This window comes from Salvelinus sp. IW2-2015, linkage group LG6.1 (genome assembly GCF_002910315.2).
Source record: "Salvelinus sp. IW2-2015 linkage group LG6.1, ASM291031v2, whole genome shotgun sequence".
Taxonomy (NCBI): Eukaryota; Metazoa; Chordata; class Actinopteri; order Salmoniformes; family Salmonidae; genus Salvelinus; species Salvelinus sp. IW2-2015.
In genome coordinates, this window is record NC_036845.1 from 12,643,274 (window position 1) to 12,670,389 (window position 27,116).

The following is a 27,116-nucleotide window of genomic DNA, read 5'->3' on the forward strand; positions in this document are numbered from 1 at the left end:
GTTATTTCTAACAAAGGCTCTTGACTGTTGTAAAATGATTGCCGCTGTAGAGAATCCTGCAATGGACTGACCAGTCTCGGTGTACGATCACTCTCATTGCACTAGTTAACATTCTGCTCAGATCAATAAAGGTGATTGCTGTCTAAATATGTTAAACTCAGCTCATTGTGGACTTGAATGCACATTACCGGTACATGTCTTTTGCATGTGAAATCTGGGGCCGTATGAATCAATTCTCAGGAGTGCTGATTTAGGATCCGTTTTGCCTTTTAGATCACATTGATTAAGATTACATGGACAGTAGGGACTTGATCCTAGAAGAGCACTTGTACTGAGACTCTTCATATGGCCCCTGGTCTGCTAAAACATGGTAAACTGCACCCAACATTATAGTGAAGGATTTGCACTGAAATATCCCTTTCTGTTTGGCTAAAAACAAACAGTTCTGAACCAAGTTCCCACGATGCAGACTGGTGAAACTGATAAGAATACAGACAGCCAGACAGACAATCTTAATGACATGCGAGGCTTGCTATAAATCCAACTTGCAAAAGAGAAACTGCTTTAGATTCTGTGACGATGCGTCGGCAGCAACAGAACACTGCAGTCTGACAACTTAAAACTGGCATCTGTGACCTAAGTCAGGATGCTTCAGTTGTGTTAAACACGCCCTGTAACAAACTGATGTAGCTTCTTTCCATGAACAATGGCAACAATTAATGACTACTGCAGACTGTAAAATTCAAACTATTTGTGGTTCAATAGTTAGAGGTACATCAAGATGTCTATATGGCACATTGTGGTCATGAGTCATGGACACAAGTAGGATACGACCAATGGTATGTGGCAACTTAAAAGATGTGGTTGATCAAGATGTACTGATGCAGAGTAGTTGGTGCAACTCTAGCTGATTGAATAAATCGAATAGCACCAACAAACTAGGTCCGTGGATAAGGTTGAGATGTCTAGAGCTTGCCGGCTTAAAATGAGCAACAGGTCAGGGGTTTCATGGATGACTGCTGTGTAAAATACATTGGCTAAGTTGGACTAATCCTTCAAAACTACAGGTCGATATGAATGTGTCAATCCCTGAAAAAATTCATGAGCAATGGCAATAATTAATGACTACTGGAAACAGGCTTTGGAAAATAACTAAGAATTCATCTGGTGAAGTCTAAATACTAGTCTTTATTCATTTACACAATTTGACAAAAGGGGCACATTCTCTCCCTTCAAGCAATTTTGTCCAGACATGAATATGAAAAAGCAGTTGCATTGTGTAGGGTTGCACCTTGACTCAAGTTGGTTGAGTGCCCTTCACTTCTTTCCACATTCTGTGATGAAATATTAGTAATTTGACTCTGGCCATGTCTGAATACCCATACTTGCATCCTAAATATTTTGAGTATGCAACATTTTGAAAATCAAGTATACTTTAAATACCCAGATGTCATCCTTATTTCAGCTTTGACAACCAGATATGGGGATGTGCTACCAAAATTACCAAATAACATGAAACAATGCAATTGTGCATGACGCATTCTCAGTATGGGAAAACAAAGTTTTATAGTATGCAATTTTTAAAAATCAAGTATGGTTTAAATGTTACTCATTTCAGCTCATCTAGTAGAATTCGATGCACATTTTTCCACAATGCATTGGAAGAGGTGGGCTGCGAGTGATTGGCTACTTAGACCTAGGGCCAAACAAAATTAGGCAACTTAATTAGGAAGATGCCAAATAGCAACGCTTCTGCGGTGGTGTTCAAATGTAATGTAGGCCAAGTAGTTTTTGTTCTCTTTAAAGTGATCATGAGTGTTGCATCATAGGCTACATCTTTTGAAAAAAAAATTTTTACACAAAGTTTATCTGTTCTCATTAAAGTGTTCTGATGTTGTTCCCAATTATCAGTGCTTTAGTTTTATGTTGCTGTCCAGCAGTTTTGAATTTGCAATGCACCTGACTAAGTTTTTTTGTTGTCGATTTGAACATTTGAAAAGTTTTGGTGTGTGTACTAGGGTATTTGATTTAATTTCTATATGCACTTGGCTTTCACTAAATATGTTAATGAAACAAAAACCAGATTTAAGTGCCTTTGAACAGGGTATGGTAGTAGGTGCCAAGTGCACTGGTTTGTGTCAAGAACTGCAACGCTGCTGGGTTTTTCACACACGTTTCCCATGTGTATGGTTCACAACCCAAAGGACATCAAGACAACTATAACTCCATTACTATTCTATTCAGACGGTACGTGCAAAATAGTTTGCGACAATGTGTACATAGTATGCAGTTGAAGTATGTACTACGCTAGTATGGATATTCAGACACAGCTACTCACTTCTAAACTTACACTCAAGTCCTTGAGCACCAATGAGTAAGGGTGTAAACTCTGAACACAACACACAGTTTTAGAGGTGTCCTTGGTTATGGAAGGGTGCACTCAGTCTCTTTGTCGCTTGTCGGCTGCTTCAAAGCCATCAGTACCAGGTTTCGGGGAGAGAACGCAGGGTCAAAGAGTGGCACCAGCTGACTCTTTATACCTACACCAACAATCAAGCAATAACAAATAACACCTTTACTGTTAGCACTGGGCCCACAAAAAATGATGTATGGAATCCAGATACAATATCAGTATACATTAAGATCTGATAATACACAGTCTCTGTACATGTCCTCACCTTTCTCCTGCAGGTATAGCATCCTGTCCAGCAGCACCAGTGTCTCCACCACCGGTGCCAGTAGCAGAGCCAGGCTGAAGTAGACCACCACACGACCCTCCTGCCTCAGCATGGCCTCCACTCTGCAGGTGTCCAGGGGCAAGTCAGGGGGCAGGCCAACGCGGGGCAGACCCAGACGGGCATACCTGTGGGTACATGGTGAGAGGGGGTCAGGGGTACATATAAGATAGATGATCATGTTTGACCTAAAGGCGATATAGAGAGAACGCAGATATTGAATTCCTAAATGTGATCATCAAAATTATCATTATACACAAGGATAATACCAAATCGAGTCTGAGACATATGCAAGGATATATTTCTTAAGTTTGCATCCTAGGCCTCCCGGGTGGCGCAGTGGTCWAGGGCACTGCATCRCAGTGCTAGCTGCGCCACCAGAGTCTCTGGGTTCGCGCCCAGGCTCTGTCGCAGCCGGCCGCGACCGGGAGGTCCGTGGGGCGACGCACAATTGGCATAGCGTCGTCCGGGTTAGGGAGGGTTTGGCCGGTAGGGATATCCTTGTCTCATCGCGCTCCAGCGACTCCTGTGGCGGGCAGTGCGCGCTACCCAAGGGGGCCAGGTACACGGTGTTTCCTCCGACACATTGGTGCGGCTGGCTTCCGGGTTGGAGGCGCGCTGTGTTAAAGAAGCAGTGTGGCTTGGTTGGGTTGTGCTTCGGAGGACGCATGGCTTTCGACCTTCGTCTCTCCCGAGCCCATACGGGAGTTGTAGCGATGAGACAAGATAGTAATTACTAGCGATTGGATACCACGAAAATTGGGGAGAAACTGGGTATCATGCTGCCTAATGATACAGACTGAAGAGGTATGGATACAAACTTGGGTAAACACTCACTCTGTAAAGGGTAGTAGATGTGCTTTCTTTATTGCCTGGACACCCGGCCTGCGCAGCTCTGGCTTCGCCTCCCTGATAACTGTCTCTAGGGTTGCCCGATAACAGTGCATCCTTAGCAACCCACTCTCCTCCCGCAGCCTGTGCATGTAGTCCTCTATGGCGTGACACGCCCCCTCCCGCGCTTTATAGGACAGCTGGTGTCCCGGCAACCCCTGCACCCAGGAGCTCATTGGGTAGCCAAACTCTGAGTGAGATGCCTCACTGGTAGGCAAAGGGGATAGGGGAGGGGCTATGAGGCCAGGGGGGTTGGGGTTCTCACTGGTGGTGATCTTCATGTAGCAGCACGCCACTGAGGTGATGCCGCGAACGTGAGGGCAGCTGGCAAAGTGGCGAAGGAGGGTGGCACTGAGGTCCCCGCAGGCATGGAGGCCTGTTAGGATAAAATCTGGACATCCCTGCCCCTCTTCTACAGGGCAGACAACATCTTCTGTGGATGAACTCTCTTGGCAGAGTGAGTGGACATATGGGCCTTGCCCGGCTTCAGTCTTGCAGAGACGTTTTGGAAACGAGAGTGAGCTAGACCGGGGTTCATGTTTTACACTAGTAAAAGAGTTTGTACATGTATTGTCATTATTCTTGAGTGGGGATGCAGCCTGGCCATTGTCTGAACAACCCAGGGATTCTGCAGTCAACACAGGCTGGTCTCCGTGCCCATGTTGCTGATCAGCTTCTGATATGAACTCCCGCTGTCTCTTCTTACTGGGTCCAGCCGGAGCGGTCTTATCCTCACAGACACATTTACCATTTCCTACCTGCTTGACGAAGTCTTTCCATGATGCTTTGGGGTTGACCCAGCCAGCCACATGGCAGGGTGAGGGGCCAGATCTAGAGAGCGGAGGTCCATTCTGAAAGAGTAAGAGCAGTATAAATATTTAATTCTTCATTACATTGCATATTAGCAATATTCACCTAATTGCTTAATAATGCCTAGTATGAGCCAATCAACTGTGCCTTTCTTGCACTTTACTGAGCGATCTGGTGCATTACCTTCCTCTGCCTCTCCTTCTCCAGCGTCCACAGAAGCTGTCCATCATATTTGGATGCCATGGAAACTAGAGTGGAATCAGCCTCAATTCCAGTCACAGACAGACCAAGCCCAAACGACAAGAAACGAGTCAAATGGCCCTAGGGAGACCAGTAGGGATACACAATCATATACCGTGACAAATCTCATTGTTAGGCAGATTACAAAAAGTAATAGTGTGACACCTAGGTCTGATAACAAGACTGAATATTAGGTTACCTGTCCAGAACCCACATCCACCACACTATTGCAGTCTGTCAGGTCACACAGCTGCTTCACCAACTGTGGAGAGAGATGAACAGATCAGTATCAACAACAACTGAAATGCTTATTTGAATCAGCAGCATATATAAAAAAGTAGTATGCACATCTATATATATGCAAATGAGTATGCACATCTTTACCGTGCCCAGACTCCGGATCTCATGCTGCTTCTTGGGTTTCACATGTTTCCTAAATATGTGTCCCAGCAGTGAGCTCTGACTCTTGTTCTCCAAGAACTCCTCTGGCTTCAGCATGCCCACTTCATGTCCCCGCTTGCCCTGGGGTGTCCTGGGGAACGTCAGGGCATGCGCGGTGGCCCGGAAAGCCAATAGTGAAAGAGGCCATACACAAGAGTAGCTGAAATAAAAAAAGTACAATTGTATAAGTTATTTCAAACTGTTTTATGATATAGAATCCAATTCAAATTGAACGAATACACTGGTATGACTGAATACCTTCGATTCACATTCAATCTGTCCAATAGGAGGTCAGCTATTTGTGGGGGTGACAGGTCACAGAGGATCTGTTGCCATCTGGTAGGCAATGTAGCCCATAGATCCTCACTGAAGAATTCCTATGGCAGGAGAAAACATGATCAATAACACATTAATTGAAGAGTAGCTAGAGAAATCGATTCAGGGGCCCTTTGATCCAGGGATCAAGCTTAATACGAGGTGTAGGGTGAAGTTCCCTCTAGACGCTGACCTTTGGTCAGTTTAGCATTTTTCCAAATAATGGTTTGGGTCAGGCTTGAGGGAGGGGAAGTTAAACCTAGATCTGTAGGGGAAACTTCAACCTGGAGCGGAGGACTCGAGACTTGATAGCAGTATATCACGTGATCATCTTATACTCAAATAACCTTATAAAAACCTGCAGCAGCGTAACGTAAAAAACTGAAATATAATGAGTTGCTTGCTACGTACAATTATGAAGGAATCGGAGATGTGTTTGTATGTCGACAGAAAATATGTAAGATTTCTTGCCAACTCTCTTTGCTGCTCTGCTGAAAGTGTCGGTGAGCACATCATTCGACCGTCGCATCGGCAACTGATCGGTTATAATGTGTGAACATTAAACATTTCAACAATACACTATTACAACCGAGTGAAAGAGTTTTATATAACGACGATAAGAAGCTCTTCCTCACAACACGACCTCTGAACCGGAAGTAGTCGACTGTTTAGCTGCTAAGGATGTCGTAGCATGGTGCTATGTTTATAGGTCGGTGTATATGTGTAATTTGTTGTATAACGCTGATTTCTGCACCATATTTTCAGGACACAATATGAGTTTAGACATACAGTTAAATTAGTCTGTCTGGAGAATAAAGTTTAATTCCTAGCTAGCTAATGTTCGAGTCGCTGTTTCGAATAGCTTAGCATCAGAGCTAGCTAGTATTACTGTAGCTAGATAGTAAGCTAGCCAAGGACCCAATGCTAGCTCGCCTAAGCCGTATTTTCTACTGTAATATCATCCTAACAGCTATCTATCAAGCTAACATGTACACTACACGGATTACACATACTTTTCGAAAATACCTCATACTTTTCAAAATACCTCAATACCTTAATTGTGGCTAGTTAGTTACGTGGCCTCAATGTGTTTCATGCTAAGCTAGTAACGTTACCAAACTAGCTAGATTATATAAACAGCGAACTAGCTGGCTAGTTAACTTCTTTGTTTGTCATGACTAGAATGTTTTCCCAAAATTTCAGACATACCAGCTGATTTTTTAACGTAAATCTATTTTCTTTTTGTCCAGGTATCACAATACCGCTTCAATTGATGTCATGACAATTGGGTCAGAATGACATTTGATTAAAACAAATATTTGAACCTAATTTTGCACAGCAGTGAAGGCCTTTATGTCCAGTTGGAGGGAGTGGGACGTCAACAGTTTTAATCCAAGAACAAACCTAGCCCCAGCTGAGGAAGATTCCCCTCCAAGATGTCGGACATGATGTTAAACCTGGACTGTTCTGGCAGCAGTGGACCCTGTAAGGACTCATCGGGAAGCAACAAACACAAGGCATTTATCGACAGGCGGCGACTCTTGGAGAAAAAGGGTTACCTCAACAAGAAGCAGAACCAGCACTATCAAAGACAGGGGAATAAACATCAGGGCCCACCTCCCAGGGCCAATCGGCCGTCTCAACCCAATGCTGCACACAACAAAAGCTCTGCTCACACTCAGAATACTCACAGTAAAAGTTCATATCACATACCCAGTTCAGAGCATGCCAGAGGTGTTGCTTCCAAGCCTGCATCATCCACAAGCAGCTCAACATCCTTGACCATTACTGTGAAGAATTCCACCAATCCTGAGCAATCCACTTCGACTATCACCCCGGGGCACCAACCCCCACCCACCAGGGCTGTTGCACACTGCGCCCCTGTCCCAAGAGGGTCAGCCCCCTTTTGTAACCCCCTGAAGTACCTTGCCATGGACTGTGAGATGGTTGGCACGGGCCCCAAGGGTCGCAACAGTGAGCTGGCACGATGCAGTATTGTCTCCTATGATGGAGACGTGGTGTATGACAGGTACATCAAGCCCACCAACGCAGTCACTGACTACCGGACTCGTTGGAGTGGCATCTCCTGGCATCAACTGGTCAAAGCCATGCCATTTCAACATGCCAGGAAGGAGGTAAGAAGCCTCCTGGAGGAGAATGTTTGAAGGAGGATGAAAAATGTATTTTTTCCACCGAAAAGGACCTATGAGCATATCAAATTTGGTGTCAAATGAAAGCAAAGAATATATTTGGGGGAAATGAAGGCATAGATACATTTTTCAACCATTTTCCATCTTGAAAATGTGATATTAGCAATGGCTTTGATTTCTGGATAAACAGATGGAAAAGGGGCCTTAGAAAACATATACCAAAAAAAGTATTTAAAAGGTATCAGAAATACATCAAAACATAGTAATGTAAAGACCCCTGCCAATTATTATCAACACTTATATTTAGTTTTGGGTAAGTTTTTTTTACCTCCTGTAAGTTTAATAAATATTGCCTTGTAATTCCATTACCAAAAGCCCACATGTTTAAAATATTTTCAAACTTCTCTCTCATGAGGAAGGAGGATAATGAAAGTTCACAGAAGTAACAAGTAATGGTAGACCTACCAATAAGTTATAGTGATTTTACTGACATAAATGTTGTTTATGAATTATTAGGTGATTCAAACTCATAATTATGTTACCAAATGGTTAACGGAATTACTCAAAAAATCAGTTACGGAATTACTGCAACTGAATTGTCTACAATGGGAAATCATAAGTCACAAAGTGTTAAAACAGTCTGGATAAGCCTCACTCTCTCACCATGAATCGGTGTCATTCATTTTGAACTGGGCTGTTATGTTTCACTATATTGGATCACTCCAATATATTGGTATCACTCCGTGGCGGAGGGATACATCTGAGGTGAGGATTTACAGATTTTCTCCAGTGTACACCTGTGTCACGGCTGGGGTCCGCCCCTATATATAGACCCCATGGCCGCGACATGTTCTCTTTCATTTTCTCGGCGGATGTCGGTATGGTTTGAAGTACAAACTTTCTGAAGTTCGCTTGGTAAGTCACTAGTAAGTGTAATATCTTGTGTGGAAGTATACTCACTGGCTGTTTTGCAGCCTGGAGCAGCTGGCCACATGGCCAGACCCGCCTCTTGAGTGCTCTGCTCGTGGTTGATCTGTATCTTCCGCCCGTGGTTTGTCGTGCTTGTGTTTCGTTAGCGTTACACTACGACTCCGTGTGCATCAATATATTGGTGGCTCTTGCTGCCACAAACTGTAATTTACCTTACACAACTTGCCGACTGACTTGTTCTATGTGTGTGTTGTGAATTGCTTTAGCATGCCGATTCTCTGTTAATTATCTTGCAGTTTTTTTTTTGTTCTTTCCCCTGCAGAGTGCGAGTATTATCGAACACTACGTTGAGACATTAACTTTGGGGTTACTCCATATGGTGCTGTTTTTACTGCTTGAATATTAAACCGGTAGGTAATGTTGGAGTAAGACAAATAAATCAATCCATTACCTGGTTGCTGTTTTTTTTTTTTGCCTGTTTTTCCCACTGGGGTCTTCCCCTGTGTTTGCAGAGGTACTGGGTAATTTATCCCTCACAGGGTTCCTATTCCTCCAAGCGGGTCACGACATAGCTCTCCCAGGGTGTCAGTGGCCTTGTTGGCTTGGCTGAGCTTATGGCTTCCCTTTGTGGCAGGTGTGATGGTGGCATCCCCCTGGGGATCCTCATACCTTGTGTATGCACTGCCTGGGTTTGAGCCAGCGGAGAGGGCGGTGCAGCGCCCTACTGGATGCCTGTTTTGTGTGGTGTTCTCAGAGCGCCTGGCGATTGGAGGCCATGCGCGAGTGGGTCGGCCAGGCTTGGGCTCAGGCTGGGGACGAGCTCCCTCCCCCAGGAGCCCCTAACAGGGGGAGCTCCCTCCCCCTGTTAGTCTGGGCCCAGTACCCCTCCCAGGAAGTGTGGCCAGAGCCACCGCAGGCAGAGCTGGGACCACCTTGAACGGAGGGCGCACGCCCTGCGTCAGGAGGTTGATAGCTTCGGTGGCGGCAACAGCTGTTCCCTGTTGGCCAGTGATGGGCTGTTCCCGGGGGACAATGCTGGCACTGTTCACCACCGTGAGACAGGCCATCGCCCCCAGCTGCTCGAGAGGCTATGAGGAGCCTACTCACTTGGATAGCCACTGCACTGGACATCAACTGGTGGACAGTGATGACTCTCAATCTGTCCCCATCTCTGCTAAGTTCCGCGAGGCCTTGCAGGAGAACTGGGCCACTGCCAGGGCGGAACCCCCAGAGTCTTTGATGCAGGCTTGAAAGCCACATATGGGTCTCTTTGCTCTCTTGACCGCCTTACCAACGTGGCCATGCTTCTGCCTACGAGAAGGGTTCAGGCGATCCATCTTGCCTTGACCACTTTCTGCAGAGGCGGGTGGTATCCGCCCTGACCTGCCAACGCCTGTTGGACTTGCTGACGGCGGCCTCGTTGCTGATTCCCTCCTATTCCCCTGGGCCTGCTCCATCTCTGGCCTTAGTCAATAGTGGTTCAACTTCCACCGGCTGCACCCAAAGCACCACCGTCACTGCCAGCTGCGGGCCTCAGGGCATTGTTGAGGTGGCGCTGTCGCTCTTTTCTCTCAGGTGGGGTGGAGATGCTGAGGATGTGCCGCCGGGAGCTGGTTGACACCGACGCCTCCCAGATTGGCTGGGGGGGGTGTGACCAAGGGCAGGTCGGCCAGCGGCTGTTGGCTACCCCCTTGGAGCAGCAGGCACATCAATACATTAGAGCTCTGAGCTGTACTGCTGGCCCTGCGGTCTTTCCTTCCACATCTGAAAGGAAGACGTCCTGGTGAGAATGGACAACGCCACAGTGGTGGCTTACATCAACCATCAGGGTGGACTGAGGTCCCACCGCCTCAATCTTACAGCACGGGAGCTCCTTCTCAGGGCTGTCTAGCGTCTCTACGCGCAGCACACGTACCTGACATCCTGAGTGTGGCAGCGGATATGCTCTCGAGGGAGGCTCCGCCACCTTGGGACTGGAGTCTACATCCCCAGGTGGTGCAGCACCTGTGGGGCAAGTTCGGGAGGGCTCAGGTGGACCTGTTTGCCTCCCAGGAGAATGCACACTTCCCCCTGTGGTACTCCATGTCGGAGCCACCAGGGCCTCTGGGCTTGGATGCTCTGGCTCACAATTGACCAGGGCTGGAGCTTTATGTATTCCCCCCTTTTCCCCTGATCCAGGCTGTGCTGGACAGGACCAGGATGGCAGAGCATCGTCTGCTTCTGGTGGCCCCATACTGGCCCAGACAACCCTGGTTCAGCCTTCTCCTGTCCCTGTTGTCTGGGACATCTTGGCAACTTCCCCTGAGACTGGATTTGCTGTCTCAGGCTGGGGGATCTCTGTGGCATCCAAGGCCGCACCGCCTCAGTCTGTGGGCGTGGCCACTGAACGGCACCAATGATCCATGTTAGGACTACAGGAGGGTGTAATGAACACCATGCAGAGCGCAAGGGCGTCGGCTACAACCGCAGCATACCAGTTGCGTTGGCGGTTCTGCTCTTAGTGCACTGGTATTGAGGTTGTGCCCGAGTCATGCGGGGTGCAGTATGTCCTCCAATACCTGCAGTCTCGCTTGGATGAGGGCTTGACAGCCTCTACACTGAGCGGGTATTTGGCCGCTATATCTGCCTGCCGTTGGGTGGATGGACAGGCCAGTGGGGCGCCATCCCTTGGTCTCCAGGTTTATGAAGGGGGTTCGTCACCTGCGTCCAGCTAGGACCCGCTCAATGGCGATCTGGATGTGGTCTTGGCAGCTTTGGCAAAGCCGCCTTTCGAACCGTTGGAGCTTGCCTCCCTGAAACACCTCTCCATGCTCTTTCGGTAAATTCTGAGTGCTACCGGATTGACCCCGTGGGAGTCCGCCCCAACCCTTCATTCCTCCCGAAGATTCTGTCAGACAGGCATGTGAACATCCCTTTCACCCTGCCTGCTTACGACCCCCCCCCCCCAGCAGTTGCACGGTCAGTGAGAACAACAGATCAGCTCTTTGTCTGCTATGGTGAGAGAGTCCTGGGGGCTGGGGCTGGATCGTGGCCCCGATTACTGCCAGTGCTGGGATCTGTGGTGGCACATTCAACACGAGGTGTGACTGCGACTGTAAATCTATTCTATTTGGACCTTTACTTTACTAAACATGACCATGATATTATTTGATCTCTTATTTTGTATTCCCCCCTCCTATAGATTCTAAAGATCCTTGCAGGAAAGGTGGTAATAGGGCATGCTGTCCACAATGACTTCAAATCCCTAAGTTACAATCACCCTGCTGTCTTAACGCGGGACACCTCCCGCATTCCTCTCCTCAACCAGAAGGCTGGTTTTCCAGAGAAAGATGTTGCCTCACTGAAAAGACTCACCAAGGCCCTGTTCAACCGCAACATCCAGGTGAGAAGAGACTTCTGATTGAAACAGGATTGATTTGAATATAATCTACAGTGATTCAGTCTGGGTTGTTCTAGTCTCAACAAAAGTAGTAAGCTAATAAACCTCTTATTGTGTAGCTTATGTTATTTTGTAGTAAGAAGAAATTCCCCTTGTGTTCTCAGACTGGGAAGAAGGGGCACTCGTCTGTGGAGGACGCCAAAGCCACCATGGAACTGTACAAAGTTGTGGAGGTGGAGTGGGAGAGGACCTTAGCCTCCAAATAAAAAAAAGCCAGTTAAAGCCTGTATGGACTGAACTGGTGAACGGGTTGAGAGATGGTATGGACGTATCATTTTTAACATTCAGAAATCACTATCAGGTCTTCCACTTCTCACCTCAGCCACTTTTGTCTATTTTTCTACTTCTGTAAGGGTTGCAGTTTATTTTGTGGTGGATAACCTATGCCACAAGATGGCAGTCCTCTGCCACAGGTGCAGTCTATTTTCTCGGTTTAATTACTGAATTTCTAATACAGTACTGTGATACATTTTTTTTGCTTTGAATTGTCTAGAGTTATTTGTTCAGACACTTCTAAGTGAAAGTAAAATCGATTTTAATGCAACTGCAGTATAATGATGAAATTGGTTTTAAACAAGCATTGTAATGGCAAACATGGGGGGAAAAAAGAAATAAATGACCATTGCAAACTTTTAAGCCTACATTACTTATTGATAATAACCATTACAGAGGCAATTGTATGTCTGTCCAGGGACTTGAGATTGAACAGGGGTTTCTAGAATCTTTCCTGAAGGGTTCTTGTGAAAGTAGACTGGTCCTATTGACTCACAACTGTTACCAAGACACCATTCAACACAACAGTGTGCCAGACTGGTGTGATTAGACTACAGCCCCAGTAGTCATTAAACAAACATCATGCATTGTCGTCCAGTTTCATTTCAGTGGATAATTTAGCGACGCATTAGCTTAATGGCAATACTCAATTAAAAGCATTTGTGTCAAAACTAAAAAAGATTTCAACTGGAAATCCCATTGATTCATGTTGCTGTTGACATCTGTTGGAGCTGACTGTGGACTTATACTTCAGTGCCCCGGTCAGGGTGTGAACTGTGCTACTGCCTTTGGCTGTTCTGTTTTCCCCCTCCTTCTGTGAAGACCTATGCTAGGTATTCAAAGAGAACCGTTCTGTTCTTCTCATATCAGCCTTGGCCTAACCTCTATTGACCGAGCAGGCAACTGAAAACCACGGTATCGCCACCGCTTGTGCCAGAGCTCCTGATGGCTAAATCCAGGACATTACACCTTCTTTCCAGAATGTATCAGTGATTCTGAGAGGGCACGCCACTCTATGCCAGTCTTCCCGGCTGCCACCCATTCACTGGTTATGTGGACCCTTGTTTTATCTTGACTCTTCACAACTATCCACTGAGGTTAAAAGACAATTCATTTCACAAAAAAATCTTTGACTTGTTGGAGCTTTTCATCGTTTCCTCTTGTCAGAAAGGTTTTTACCATTTCATGTCAAGGAATAAATTGTGTCTCATGCATATTCACTGTTAACTCCTCTCCCACTTTGTAGGCACCGCAAAGTGGACCTTTACAAATGGCAGAGAAGCCTGCGCTCTAAATTCTGCCACAAAATGCCTGTAGGTGCCGTGCAGAGAAGTCATTGCGTAAGGTTGAGAAATGACCTTCTACCAACGCATTCATCAGTGACACAGCTGAAGTATGCAGCCTGTGAGATGAGCCAAACAGGTTCTCATTAATGTTGATTTGAAAAGGCAGTAAATTATTACAGCAGTGGAACAATCGGGTCAGTGATCAGATTTAATCGCAGGTGGAATGCATGTCTTTGTGCCATGAAGGGATATAGCTGAATGAATTGGGAAACGTTGCCTGGAATGAAAGTATGTCCAGAGCAAGTTAAAGTTGTAACCTACATGTGTTTTCTACAATGATGTTTGGCCCTCACATCATTATCAGTTTATAACATTGATGTGGATGGTCGCAATAACCAATAATGAACTAGACTGGGGGTGGGAAGTGCATGGCGAAAATATCGGGCGACTCTCTGAGCCAGCCTACAATCATATCCATGCCTCTGGGCCTGCAGTCCAACAGCGGCGTCCGTTCCACTGGCTTCCCAGCACCCATGTTGACCATCCCGCACCATGCCTATATGTTAAATTCCTTCACAGCCTGCCACTCGGCCGCAACTGTCAGCTGAGCAAGGCTATGAACAAAGCAGTATTCACCCTCCCCTCTTATCAAGACCTCTTGCTCAGCACTACTACTATGCTACACCCACTTTTCTAATTTCTGTCTGTTTATACCGTTGGACCATTAAAACCTCTGTGGGTGGCCAGCATCCACCCTCTGTCCACAAGTGGTGAGCATAGCAGACATGAATCATGACTCTGACTCTGCAGCCTGTCCACGAGAAAGCAAGGTCCTGCTTTGTGTCTAGTTGGAAATCTGTACATAATCGTTTCCCACGTAATTTCAACCTGTATCATGTGTTTGACTTTTATAGGAAACTGGGTTAACTCTGATAGCTGTGGAAGGACAAATAGTTCCTCCACACACTAATATTGTTGTGCAAGTAATCCAATACAGGTCTTGATGAATCCCATAGAGATTTGTTAAATTGGAAACTGAAATTGCATAAACATCCAAATGGAACTCAAAGCAATGTGATTGTGACACTTTGTTTGGCCTTTCATGTTGTCGACAGGTTGAGCAAAAACATCTGCTATCATCCACGTTAGTCAAGATTATCCCAGATTACTAACCCTTAATTAATCCCTTTGTGCAGGGGCACATAATGAGGATAATGTTAGATTGTTCACCGTTAGCTGTTAACCCTCAGTCTTGCATGAATTGCTAATTTCTTGAATTGCTAAGCCTTGCAATATTTCAGGGGAGCTTGTAGGAGGAGTATTTTAATGAAGATTCCCTCTCCTTTTTATCAGTGATCAGCGATGGCCATATTCTTCATGACAAGCAATGAATAGCCCTAATCAAATCACCATATGTTCTCTTCTCACTGAATTTGCAGCATGGAAACAAATAATTTGTTTGGTTGATCAATTTAAACATTTACGCATGATTGCTCTAAATAAAACTGAAAGATTGAAAAACCAGCAGACTGAAGTGCTGTTATCTTTTAATTGTAGTATAGGTAACTGGAGTATGTGAATGGGCGCTGCTGGTAGCCTATAGGGCTCTATTGTAGTCCCACTTCAGCATTCTCAGTGGTGCCCTCTGCTGCAAGATGGTGTGGGATCATGCGCTTCACATGTGTTGCTTATCGGACCACAAAGCATCCTGAGTCCTGCTTTGACACACTGACTTGCAACTTTGAATTCAGGCTATTGACTTCTGATATTATTTCCCCGTAAAGTGATTCCTTCAACCTGCATCCTTGTGAGTGATTGAGTTGTCTTTTCGTTATCCCCTCCACATCCCCCGTTCTCCATTATCCCGCAAATGGGAAAGTGTTCTTGGTCGGAGGAAGAAAGTGGGCTGTTCAAGATTTTGGTGTGCATAATTCTCTGCCCCCCAATCCGTCTTTACTTTGCTTCCTTCGCTGGCGGACGGAGCTCAAGTCGTTCTTTAGCTTTTTCAATTCAACATGGGGAATCCTCGTACCTGACAACTCATTGTCTAATTTCATTCAAATTTGGTGGAAAAATATTTATTAGAAGTTGCACCTGTCGAGTCTGCTTCAAAATACAAAGGTACACAGAAAGGATCATTTGAGTGCGTCGTTTAAATGAGGTAGGTGATGGATTTGTAAATCATATATTTTTGGCATGTAATACATTTCTGTCGCAAAATAACACGTTTTGTTCATCAATTAGCCAACAAATGTTTTTCGTTGTATAATTCAAACATAAAATCCTCAATATATTTTGCCATAATTAGAGCAAATTAGAGACATTTTCGAAAAACGTTTTAAACAATACAGCCTATTTTTCGTCAAATATATAATTTAAATATTTTCTATCACCTCTTTTATCCTACTGTTATTGCTATTCTGTAGGTCAAAATGACAATTTTATGGAAGTTTTTTGATATAAAGTTATTGTGACTTACCCTTGAACCCACAATCTTAATTATTCAATGTAAAATAGCATTTCCCTCATGCATTGTTTGCTGAGCACAGTTAAGCAGGATTCAGACAGATTGTACCTGCTACAGTACTGTGTAAGGATTCCCTCCAAACTGATTTTATTAAGTAAATCATTTACATTTACATTTAAGTCATTTAGCAGACGCTCTTATCCAGAGCGACTTACAAATTGGAAAGTTCATACATATTCATCCTGCTGGGGCATGGGGTGTCATATGGGGCATGGGGCAATGCACACTGTTGTTGCAGGTCTACTTGTACTTATAGAAATACATGTTGTACTGTACTCCAAACTGGCTACATATGGACATTCTGTGACAGGGAATAAAGCTTATTTTCCCCAACCAACTACTGTATTGACATTAATACCAGTGGCTTAGTTTAAAAATATTGATTAAGACATACAGATCTCTGAACTGGAAAGGGAAAGGGGGATACCTAGTCAGTTGTACAACTGAATGCATTCAACTGAAATGTGTCTTCTGAATCAGAGAGGTGCAGGGGGCTGCCTTAATCGACATCCACGTCATCGGCGCCCGGGGAACAACTGGGTGTCAAAAGCTTGGACCTTTTGATGCCAGTTGATATTTGAGTGGGCTAACACAGATGTTTTGTGGAATGACAAGTGATAGTTACGTTAGAACAGGTAGCTAGCTAATTGCTCTACACCTCTCACAGTCAGCATACATATTTAGCTAGTTTTCGTCATAGTAAGGGGCACTTACAATGTTTAGGCTATTTCAAGTGATTGGGTTCCACGCATGACATCTCAGTGTTGATTTATCAACACTTCTGTTTCTAAGTTGACGTTGTCGTTTTAAAAGAACTAACATCGACCCATACAGTACGTTAACCTAGTTTACTACTATGCCCCAATCAGGACCTGTCTGATACGTCAACAAGCAACAACAAGTATGTCAACAAGCCTTGTACTTTTACATGGAAAAGTGGAACTGTAAACATTTACGTTTGCGTGTGAGAGAGCACCCCAAGGCCAATCTGGCCCCTGGATGTACTCATCACTCAGGCCCCAGGTAGGGAAAGCCATGAGGAGCTCCCTGAAATATAAAGAGAGGTGTGAGGTGAGCAGAGGAAGTGACACGCATGGCCTACCCAAGTGGACTCTACTGTATGGAGTGGAGGGAGAGAGGGGGCACGGTGAGTGCATGACAGCGCTCTGCTGTTCAAGAAAGAGAGAATAATTAACTTATTTTTGTCAGTTTGAAACTTTTTTATTTCAATATTCAGCCAACCAGTCACCGGAGAAACGATAAGCAGGTCTCTATCATAATATATGCCGTTTAGCAGATACTTTTATCCAAGCGACTTACAGTCATGCAAGCATATACTGTATTTTCGTATGTGTGGCCCTTGTGGGAATTGAACCCACAAACCTTGGCTTAGCAAGCACCATGCTCTACCAACTGAGCCTCACAGGACCATTATTATGATCTCTTCCATAAAGAAAGTAGAGGCATATCAGAATAAAGGTGCACTTTGATGACACTTAGCTGAGTTTTAACAGGGCCAGATAATGCCCTTAGTTGTCAGCCTTACTGGTCTCCTAATCATGTCCCTATGTACAATCAAGTAGCTATATCCTCCTTGCAGCCAGACTGTCAAGACAGATGCTTTGATGCTGTGGTTTCTGGGTTATTCTTCTCAGTGTGTGAGAGTTGCCACAGTTTGCCTCGACAGTCTCCCATAAGCCCTTAAAGCGCTCAGAAGCCCTACATTTCTGCCTAATCAGCCCGTGGCACAGGCTACAAATGGGCCAAGGCCCCTGCCCCCTCATCCACCTCCATGAGTCAGTTCCTTTGGCTGGAGTGGCTAACGGCTAAAGCTAATAGCAATATGGCTAATATCACTCCTCAGCTAGACCTTCTGTTGTGTCCTGCCCTGCTGGAGGGGCACTGCTGAATCACACCAAAGCTTCCTTCCTGCTGACTTCCTCTCTCTGTCTCTCTCCTCTCTTAGTGCACTCTGTACAGTTTTGTCCCCCTATCTCTCTGTCATAGCCCCTTTCTTTCTCATTCTCAACCCCCCCCCAACTTTGCTTCCTGCCAGCCCGGGCCTGTGAGGGGGTATGGGTTGCCCCTAGAGATGGGCAGATGGAGTCATTCGAGGTAACGCGAGAAAGGATTGCAGGGTGGGCGTGGTGGTGGGGTGGAACGAGGCCGGGTAATGGAGGGTGGCAGACTGGCAACGGTGGTGGTCTGTGCCATTTCCATGAAAGGAGGGGGAGTCACTCAGATTCGGGAACTATACGAAAATAATGACTAGGACAGCTGGTGTTTGATAAGCTACAGAGGAGAGAGGCTGTGTGGGAAAGGTGTCTGTGTTCGTGTATACGGTATCTCATTCTATTTGACCATAGAGAGTGATGTATCAAACCATTACTTAAGCCAAAAGATAAATAATCTGTTCCTAACCCTCATTGAATCAGTCCAAGAAAGTATAAGTCCACTTACAGAGGTACTTACACACCCACACACTTCCCCCTTCCCACCACCATCATCCCCATCACCAACACTGTATACTGCAGTCCTTCAGCCTGAAATGACCTTTCTTGGTCAGACCAAGGTGAAGTCATTGGTTATTCCAGCAACTTGTGATGCATGTCTAAGCACTTCTGAGGTTGCCTGGGATGCGTCCTCCCCTCTCTCTCTCTCTCCCCAGAGGAAGCCCTCTCCCTCTCTCCTTGGAGTATGGAAATGTGTCATGGCTAAGGGCCATGTGCCCAACACAGCAGGGAAGAAAACTACTGTGTGTGTGTGTGTGTGTGTGTGTGTGTGTTAGAGTTTGGCGATATGAACAAAAATCCATATCATGATAAATTTACTGAATTATCATGATAATGATAAGTTGAACGATAAGTTTACAAGTTACTTTTTTATATTACACTTAAAACTACTTCTACCTCTTTGAATGTTGTGGCTACCATTGTCCCGTTTCATTTCAAACTTCACATTCCTCTAGTAAAGGCTACTTATTATTATCGATATCAGTAAAATGCCCTCGATAAATGTTTGGTTCGGTCTGTATCGATCATTTTGGGGTTTATTGTCCCAGCGCTAGTGTGTGTGTGTGTGTGTGGATATTGGGGGGTGGTGATGTTTTGGGGGTTGGGGGAAAGGAATACATATCAATGCTGTCTGCTTATATACTTCATTAACAGTCATAGGATTGAGGAAGATTGAATGGAGGGTAATTGAGGAACCGGACAAAAAAGACTTCATTTTCCTAGAAACCGGATCTGAGACAAGTAGGAGAGGGAAGACTGCCAGGATGACGGTTAATTTGCTTGTCCACATTCTCACAATCTACTGTTATGGATACTGCCACAGATCCATCAGCTCCCCAATTTCATTTCAACCGACAGTTATGATGTGGATGATTTGCCCAATGATTTTCTTCACAGGTTCGAGACAGTTTCGTTCATGTGCAATTTACCCACTTCTATCATCACCACTCCTCTCTACTGTATTAGTAGAGATCACACTCTAACAACCCCCATGTTTACTAATGGATTTACAGTTTATGTTATGCAATAGGTCACTGAACTTCAAACTTAGAAAACATAATTTTACATGGGAACTTTGGGTAATTGATCATTAAGCGCAGTCGGATTACTACAAAACCAACAATAATTTCTGCCTTGATTTCGAGTTAATTTAGTTCTTCTTGACCTAATTCCAGTTCCTGATGTGATTTTCCACAATATCAGGATTCTATATAAAAGTGAAGCAACAATCCAGACAGGCAATGTAGTGTATAGGTTGAGATTCTGTTCCTCTAACCTCATCACTGGTTGCTTGTAAAAGAGAATAAAGGGTCTGGATGTGACTTTTACAGTTATTCGGCCATCTACTGTGGGCTGTCAGTAGACATTTCCAATTTAGCAGAATCATCACTTCCTCCTTAGACAAACTTTAGGACATCAAGACATTTGAATTACAGGGCTATATCTGCAGATAGAATAGTCTGATGATACATGAATGCCACCTACAGTACTACATAGTTTAGGTTGAATAAATAATTCACATTGACTATATAGCCGAAGTTAGACTTGCATTTGAATAAAGGCAATGTACTGTACACTGAGTGTACAAAACATTAAGAACTCCTGTTCTGGCCATGACATAGACTGACCAGGTGAATCCAGGTGAAAGCTATGATCCCATATTGACGTGTAGACAATCAGTGTAGATGAAGGGGAGGAGATAAGTTAATTAAAGAAGGATTTTTAAGCCTTGATAAAATGAAGACATCGATTGTGTATGTTTGCCATACAAAGCGTGAATGGGCAAGACAAAAGATTGAAGCGCCTTTGAACGGGGTACGGTAGTAGGTGCCAGGCGCAGCGGTTTTTGTCAAGAACGGCAACACTGCTGGGTTATTCACGCGCAACAGTTTCCCATGTGTATGAAGAATGTTCCACCACCCAAAGGACATCCAGCCAACTTGGAACACTTTTGACACCTTGTAGAGTCCATGCCCCGGCGAATTGAGGCTGCTCTGAGGGCAAAAGGGATCTGATCAATAATAGGAATCTGTTCCCTAATTGTGAGTGATCACTAAAGCACCCAGTGCACTGGGTTTGCAGCATGACTGCRCAGTTCATTCACCAACACATCCAGTGGGTGGGGGGACTCTATTCACGTTACATTTTTACACCCTTTAAGAAACGCACTGCTTATTTGAATACACCGGCCTGCTCAGAATGGGTAATGTGGCGGTCCTATCGAGTCAGTGGGGGAAATGTGTAGCTGTGTCTGTGTGTCTTTGGTGCGTGGGTAATGTTAATGGGGTGGGGGTGGTTGGGATTTAACATTTAGGTTGCTAAAAGGGATATAACGATGATAAAGCAGTGGAGTTGGAGAAAGGGCTTTGTGCCATGCCATCCTGGGGGAATTTGGGGGACATCAGAATTCTGCTCACACTCGAGAGCTCCCAAAGTCTGACTCATGCCAGCTGGATAACACCAAGGCCACACAGACAGTTACTGACTAACACACTCTAGTTGACTGATGCAAAAAGGCACATGCAGTACACAGCTACTTTACACACACACACAATCTGACTAATGACACTCCCTGACTTAAAGAGATTTATATACACATGCAAAACACAAAACCCCACAAAGACATATCCATAGACTCATCAATTTACTTATTGGAAGCTCAACAAAATTCTGCAGAATTAAAGAACAATCCCTCACACTTGTCATACAAATCAATTTGTCAAAATGAAGAATGAATATTTGTTATTTCAAAAGAACTTCAGCTTGATCAGGACTGACGTTGCATGTGATGGATTAACACACCATCCTATCCGTTCTCAAGGTCTCTGCTAAATGACAGCGCTGATGTCTTAGCCACGGTTTTTACTTTACGGTCGCAGAGGCTGAGGTGGTTGGTGAAAGCTGGCCACTTGCCACTGTCTAGTAATATACTCTGAGGTTGATGAATGACTGTAAGCATGAGTCAATATTTGTATATGTCTTATCTTGTCTCCAGGTATCCAAAGAGGCCACAGGACCCTTTGAGAGTTATTAAGGGAGTCATCCCTACCTCTTTTCCTCTTTCTCACTTTCTCTTCAGTACTTCTCCATTTGTCTATTAAGCTTTCACGATAATGATAATGTCTTTCTCTCTTTGTGTCTCTCTCTCCCCCCCCACCTCTCTATTTCTCTCTATTGCAGATTGGAGATGCTCCTGTCTTTGCTGCTGTGTGTCATCTGTCCGCTCGTCCTACCGTCCTCCTCTACCCCCAGCCAAGCCTCAGGTGCGTGACTAGCCTCCGTCAGTCCCGGCTATACTGACATCCATTCAATGATCTATGACCTTTGACTTCTAAGGGTATAGGGGCACTTTCTAATCACTCCCCGATCATTCATCGTTTTTGCTGACACACACACTCTGGAAACTATTTGAGAAGGTGTGACTTTAACAGCAAAAATCAAGGTTAACTGATGTGCCCAGGTGTGAAGAGGAAGTGTCTCATCCGGTATTTGTTTCAACAACACCATGACGGCAAATGGCAACTGGCAAGACTTTTAAATGGGTTCCAGACTTTAAAAAATAACATCAACTGCAGCCTGAGACACCCCCCCCCCAATTGTTTTTAAAAGGTGAACTTTTTGACTGTTTAAAGTCAGCAATTTAACCCATTTATTCTGCACTCACCAGATGACTCCAGACTCCTACAGGTGACCATCCCTACGACCCCTCCCTTATCTGCCGTTTTGGGGGGCTCTCTTACCCTACCTTGCCTGGTGTCTCTGTCCCACCCGCCCCCCAACACGAATGGCCGCCACGCCGTCCTCTCCCTACCCCGGGTCAAGTGGAGCGTGCTGTCCCAGGGGCACGAGACTGAGATCCTGGTGGCCCGAGGGGACAGGGTGAAGGTCAGCGAGGCCTACAGGGACCGAGCCTCCCTGCTCCATTACGCTTCCTCCCCGGCCGACCTCACCCTGAGGCTGGATGGCCTGCAGTACAACGACTCTGGCTTCTACCGCTGTGAGGTGCAGCAGGGCCTGGAGGATGCCGACGGTGTGGCTCAGGTCAAGGTCAAAGGTGAGGCAGGGGGTTGATGTCATAGATGTCGGGGATAAGCTAGAGTTCCTGACCTATGACAGTAACAACTCAGGAGTGTGTGTGTCAATGCTTGTATCTCAGCAGGCAGTGAGCCAGTCAGAATTGTCAGTCACAGGATGGCTCTAGGAGAGACAGAGAATGTCCTACAAAACACAGCATAGACACTGACTGTACATTACCACTTACACTGAGTGTACAAATCATTAAGAACAGCTGCTCTTTCCATGACATTGACTGACCATGTGAATCCAGGTGAAAGCTATGATCCCTTATTGATGTCACTTGTTAAATCCACTTCAATCAGTGTAGATGAAAGGGAAGAGACAGATTAAAGAAGGATTTTTAAGCCTTGATACAATTGAGACATGGATTGTGTATGTATGCCATTCAGAGGGTGAATGGGCAAGACTAAAGATTTAAGTGTCTTTGAAAGGGGTATGGTAGTAGGTGCCAGGCGCACCGGTTTGTGTCAAGAACGGCAACGCTGCTGGGTTTTTCACGCTCAACAGTGTGTATGTGGGCCAGAACCCTTGTGGAGAGCTTTCGACACCTTGTAGAGTCCATGGCCCGACGAATTGAGGCTGTTCTGGTGCAACTCGGTATTAGGAACGTGTTCTTAATGTTCTGTACACTTATTGTACACTTCTGTCCCTTTATAATGTCATACAAATTCTGCTGAGATGAATTGGTTGTCCCACCCTATGCACCCAGCAGGTAATAGATGATGGATTGCCTGACCAGAGCAGTTTATAACCTCATGAATCAGATATAGCCTATGCTTGTGAATGTAGCTGTAGTTCACACAAAATATTGAACCTGAAATAACGGCAAGACTGTGGACCTTCAACAGGGGTGGTGTTCCACTACCGGGATGCTTCCAGTCGCTATGCCTTTACCTTTGCGCAGGCCCGGGACGCCTGTGAAGAGATCGGGGCTCACATCGCCACCCCAGAGCAGCTCTTGGCAGCCTACCACAGTGGCTATGAGCAGTGTGATGCGGGCTGGCTCTCAGACCACTCAGTGAGGTAAAGGCCAGGCAGATAAAAGACCACTGTAAATGTTCTCTCATATCAAGCGAGCGGACACAGATAGAGAGATGCTTTCATCCACTTCAATAGACTTTCCCCTTTGTTATAACAGTTGTATAACACTATGTAGTATCGACACTTCTCCACAGATATCCCATCCAGATGCCACGAGAGGGATGTTTTGGAGACATGGACGGGCATCCTGGAGTGAGGAACTATGGGCTGCTGGAACCTGATGAGCTGTACGATGTATACTGTTATGTCGAGAACATAGAGGGTAGGAAAATATGTTATTTATTGGAGTGTTTCGTGAATTTGATCAAGTGCAGATGATTACAAACGGACTTCTCCCTCCATACATGTATCTACAGGGGAAGTGTTCCATGGATCTGCCCCCCGAAGTTTCACCCTGTGGGAAGCTAAGGCCTATTGTCTGGCTCAGGGAGCGGAGCTGGCTACCACAGGTCAGCTGTATGCAGCCTGGAATGACGGACTGAACGCCTGCAGCCCGGGGTGGTTGGCTGATGGGAGTGTACGCTACCCCATTGTCACTCCCAGGGAGCGTTGTGGTGGAGGGGAGCCTGGGGTCAGGACTGTCTATCGCCATTTGAACCAGACAGGCTTTCCAGAGGCACACACTCGCCACGACACTTACTGCTTCCGAGGTAAGAGGTTTTGAAAGTTATGCTGGGCTTCAGTAGTGGCATCCCAATGCAGTTCCTACTGTATTCTAACTCATCCTCTTGCCTAACTTTGATTCATTGCCCTTGCATCTGACAGGCAACAGCAACACTCACACCGAATCTCCCCATGATTACCTGGCAACAGAGCCAGAGGACATCGGCCAGGACATTGTGACACTGTTTGAGCCTCTGGAGGAATTCAGTCAGGTGACGGAGCAGGTGGTGAGCGAAGAAGCTCAGGGCTCCCTGACTACCCTCCCTATTCCAGAGGAGCAGCACCCATCAGAGCATATAGAGGAGCAGGGGGCTGTCCCTGGAGAGCAGTACCCAGAGCAGGGGGCTGTCCCTGGGGAGCAGTACCCAGAGCAGGGGGCTGTCCCTGGGGAGCAGTACCCAGAGCAGAGGGCTGTCCCCGGGGAGCAGTACCCAGAGCAGGGGGCTGTCCCTGGAGAGCAGTACCCAGAGCAGGGGGCTGTCCCTGGGGAGCACGGAGAAGAACAGGGGGTTGTTCCTGGAGAACACGGAGAGGAGCAGGGGGCTGTTACTGAGGAGGCATACATCAAGGAGGACGGAGAGGAACAGGAGGCTGTGCCTGGGCAGCACGGAGAGGAACAGGGGGTTGATCATGGGGAGCAGTACCCAGACCAGCCTGGAGAGGAGCAGGGGGCTGTCGATGGCCCGGGCCCTACTGTTGTCTATCACGAGGAGCTACCCTTTCCGGTTGAACCCCAAGACCCATTCACCCCCACATCCTTCCCCCAAGACCTGGAGCCCACAGAGGACACCTGGCAGCCGGAGAAAGAGGTCAGCAACCCAGAATCATATCAGCCTGCCCCTGAGGAGGCAAACTTAGATTCAAACTACCCAGTCACACCCTATGATGAGCTGAATGCAAACCCAACACTGTATCCACCTTCTCCCGAGACAAATTATGAATCAGGTGATCTTACAACTGCTCATAAAGACAACATTGGTAGCCCCGATCCCTACCAGCCCTCGTTAGAGTCAAACATGGAATCAGGAGAGCCCTCTATAGAGGGTGTACCAGGGACTGCTCTGGAGGCCCCCGTGCCCACCACAGCATATGAGGAGGTGGACGGGTCCAATGATCCACATCCCATGCCTGGCACAACCCCTGAGAGTGGTAAGCCAACAGAGTCTCAGTATGGTATTTCAGAGGAAAGCCATATGCAAACAGAGATCACCCAGGAGACCGAACACTACACTTTTACCTCTGAGACCGCAGGCTCTAATGTATCAGGAGTTGAAGCCACTACTAGGTATGACAGCTCTCCAGAGGAGCAACTGGAAAGTGGGCTGCCCACACCTCCTGAGGAGGACCACTCCGGAGATGAGCATGCCATCCAGGTGGAGCATGTCATGGACACTGTCTACCCAAGCACCTCTTACGACCTATCAGGAGGGTCTATCAGGCCTGAGGGAGCCATCGCTGGGGATGTCGAGGATACATCTGTATCTTCCACTTCACCTCACGAGGAAATGGAGCTCTTCCCTGACCAGTCCACCACTCAGCCTCCATACTGGGAGAACACACCTGAATACCGCCGAACCAACTCTGTGGACCACAGTGCCAGTGTCCTTCTCCCTGAGGAGCATACCACATCACTGGACTCATTGGTCATCCAGACAGGGGAGAACAGTGGCTCTGCTACTGCTGAGTCAGAAAACCTGGCTACCCTAAGCCCAGTGGAGATGGACCCCTATGTACTGATCCCTACCTCTGAATATGGTGAGTCCATAGAGAATCCTTTTTGTGTGTAAGTTTTTTTTGTTTTTTTTTACACTTTTCTTTATGTAATGTACTGAAGATTTAGTGCAGTAAATATTTAATGGTATTGAATGACATAAAAAGCATGAGCTGGCGCACCCCCAAAAAAAGGTGGTGGAGGTGCTGACTAACGGCGAGTAAATCGTATTTATTTAATTTGATCTAACCCTTATTTTAAGTTGACTGAGAACACATTCTCATTTACAGAAACGACCTGGGGTATAGTTACAGGGGAGAAGAGAGGGATGAACGAGCCAATTGGAAGCTGGGCATAATTAGGTGGCTATGATGGTATGAGGGCCAGATTGGGAATTTAGCCACCGGGGTTAACACCCCTACTCTTACGATAAGTGACATGGGATCTTTAGTGACCACAGAGAGTCAGGACACCCGTTTAACGTCCCATCTGAAAGACAGCACCCTACACAGGGCACTATCTGCAATCACTGCCATTGGGATACTTTTTTAGACCAGAGGAAAGCATGCCTCCTACCAAGCCCTCCAACACCACTTCCAGCAGCATCTGGTCTCCCATCCAGGAACCGACCAGGACCAACCTTGCTTAGCTTCAGAGCCAAGACAGCAGTGGGATGGAGGGTGGTACGCTATAAAAGGCTATAAAATTATAGGCTATAAATGTTTTTTTTAATTTTTTTTAAAGAGAGTCGCACAGTCTATATACCAGCTCCAAGTAATTTATTGGATAAACAACCAACATTTCAGCATCACTGTGCCTTCTTCGGGGTAATGTCATGAATGCTTGAACGTGAATGTCTACATAACCCGTTTCAAGCATTCATGACATTACCTTGAAGAAGGCACAGTGATGACGCAACGTTGGTGGTTTACCCAATAAATGACTGGAAGCTTGTACAGTATATAGACTGTGCGACTCTCAAATCAAATCAAATGTTATTGGTCACATACACATGGTTAGCAGATGTTAATGCGAGTGTAGCGAAATGCTTGTGCTTCTAGTAATCTAACAATT

The 27,116-nt window shown here is 46.0% G+C and overlaps 3 protein-coding genes across 4 annotated transcripts; 2 read left to right on the top strand and 1 right to left on the bottom strand.

The window, feature by feature from the left end:
* Positions 1-1,168: 1,168 nt before the first annotated feature.
* mettl25b (methyltransferase like 25B) lies at positions 1,169-5,948 on the bottom strand. The gene is made up of 8 exons (XM_023989108.2): positions 5,844-5,948; positions 5,376-5,494; positions 5,061-5,277; positions 4,876-4,938; positions 4,620-4,757; positions 3,573-4,477; positions 2,679-2,863; positions 1,169-2,540 (listed from the first exon to the last, which is right to left on the bottom strand). The coding sequence occupies exons 1-8, from the start codon at positions 5,946-5,948 to the stop codon at positions 2,425-2,427; spliced, it is 1,848 nt and encodes a 615-aa protein (XP_023844876.1). The 3' UTR covers positions 1,169-2,424.
* A 107-nt stretch (positions 5,949-6,055) lies between these two features.
* isg20l2 (interferon stimulated exonuclease gene 20-like 2) lies at positions 6,056-12,303 on the top strand. Of its 2 annotated transcripts, none has more exons than XM_023989111.1 (4): positions 6,056-6,141; positions 6,683-7,567; positions 11,694-11,894; positions 12,056-12,303. In XM_023989111.1, the coding sequence occupies exons 2-4, from the start codon at positions 6,869-6,871 to the stop codon at positions 12,155-12,157; spliced, it is 1,002 nt and encodes a 333-aa protein (XP_023844879.1). In that variant the 5' UTR covers positions 6,056-6,141; positions 6,683-6,868; the 3' UTR covers positions 12,158-12,303. The 2 variants fall into 2 exon arrangements, with proteins under 2 accessions (XP_023844879.1, XP_070300106.1); XM_070444005.1 differs by having other exon boundaries at positions 6,083-6,141; positions 6,775-7,567.
* Positions 12,304-15,008: 2,705 nt separating this feature from the next.
* Positions 15,009-26,804, top strand: LOC111965105 (aggrecan core protein). Its single transcript, XM_023989107.2, has 7 exons — positions 15,009-15,671; positions 21,731-21,813; positions 22,218-22,604; positions 23,476-23,650; positions 23,803-23,930; positions 24,025-24,318; positions 24,434-26,804. The coding sequence occupies exons 1-7, from the start codon at positions 15,667-15,669 to the stop codon at positions 26,116-26,118; spliced, it is 2,757 nt and encodes a 918-aa protein (XP_023844875.2). The 5' UTR covers positions 15,009-15,666; the 3' UTR covers positions 26,119-26,804.
* Positions 26,805-27,116: the final 312 nt, after the last annotated feature.

Excerpts from the sequence above, each read along its gene's own strand:
- mettl25b (XM_023989108.2), bottom strand. The coding sequence starts at position 5,948 with ATGATGTGCTCACCGACACTTTCAGCAGAGCAGCAAAGAGAGTTGGCA. Across the intron at positions 5,495-5,843 it reads TCTCCGATTCCTTCATAATT|GAATTCTTCAGTGAGGATCT; the intron begins GTACGTAGCAAG and ends CTCCTGCCATAG. Across the intron at positions 4,758-4,875 it reads TGGATGTGGGTTCTGGACAG|GGCCATTTGACTCGTTTCTT; the intron begins GTAACCTAATAT and ends TGGTCTCCCTAG.
- isg20l2 (XM_023989111.1), top strand. The coding sequence starts at position 6,869 with ATGTCGGACATGATGTTAAACCTGGACTGTTCTGGCAGCAGTGGACCC. Across the intron at positions 7,568-11,693 it reads TTCAACATGCCAGGAAGGAG|ATTCTAAAGATCCTTGCAGG; the intron begins GTAAGAAGCCTC and ends CCCCTCCTATAG. Across the intron at positions 11,895-12,055 it reads TGTTCAACCGCAACATCCAG|ACTGGGAAGAAGGGGCACTC; the intron begins GTGAGAAGAGAC and ends TTGTGTTCTCAG.
- LOC111965105 (XM_023989107.2), top strand. Across the intron at positions 21,814-22,217 it reads TACCCCCAGCCAAGCCTCAG|ATGACTCCAGACTCCTACAG; the intron begins GTGCGTGACTAG and ends TGCACTCACCAG. Across the intron at positions 24,319-24,433 it reads CGACACTTACTGCTTCCGAG|GCAACAGCAACACTCACACC; the intron begins GTAAGAGGTTTT and ends TGCATCTGACAG.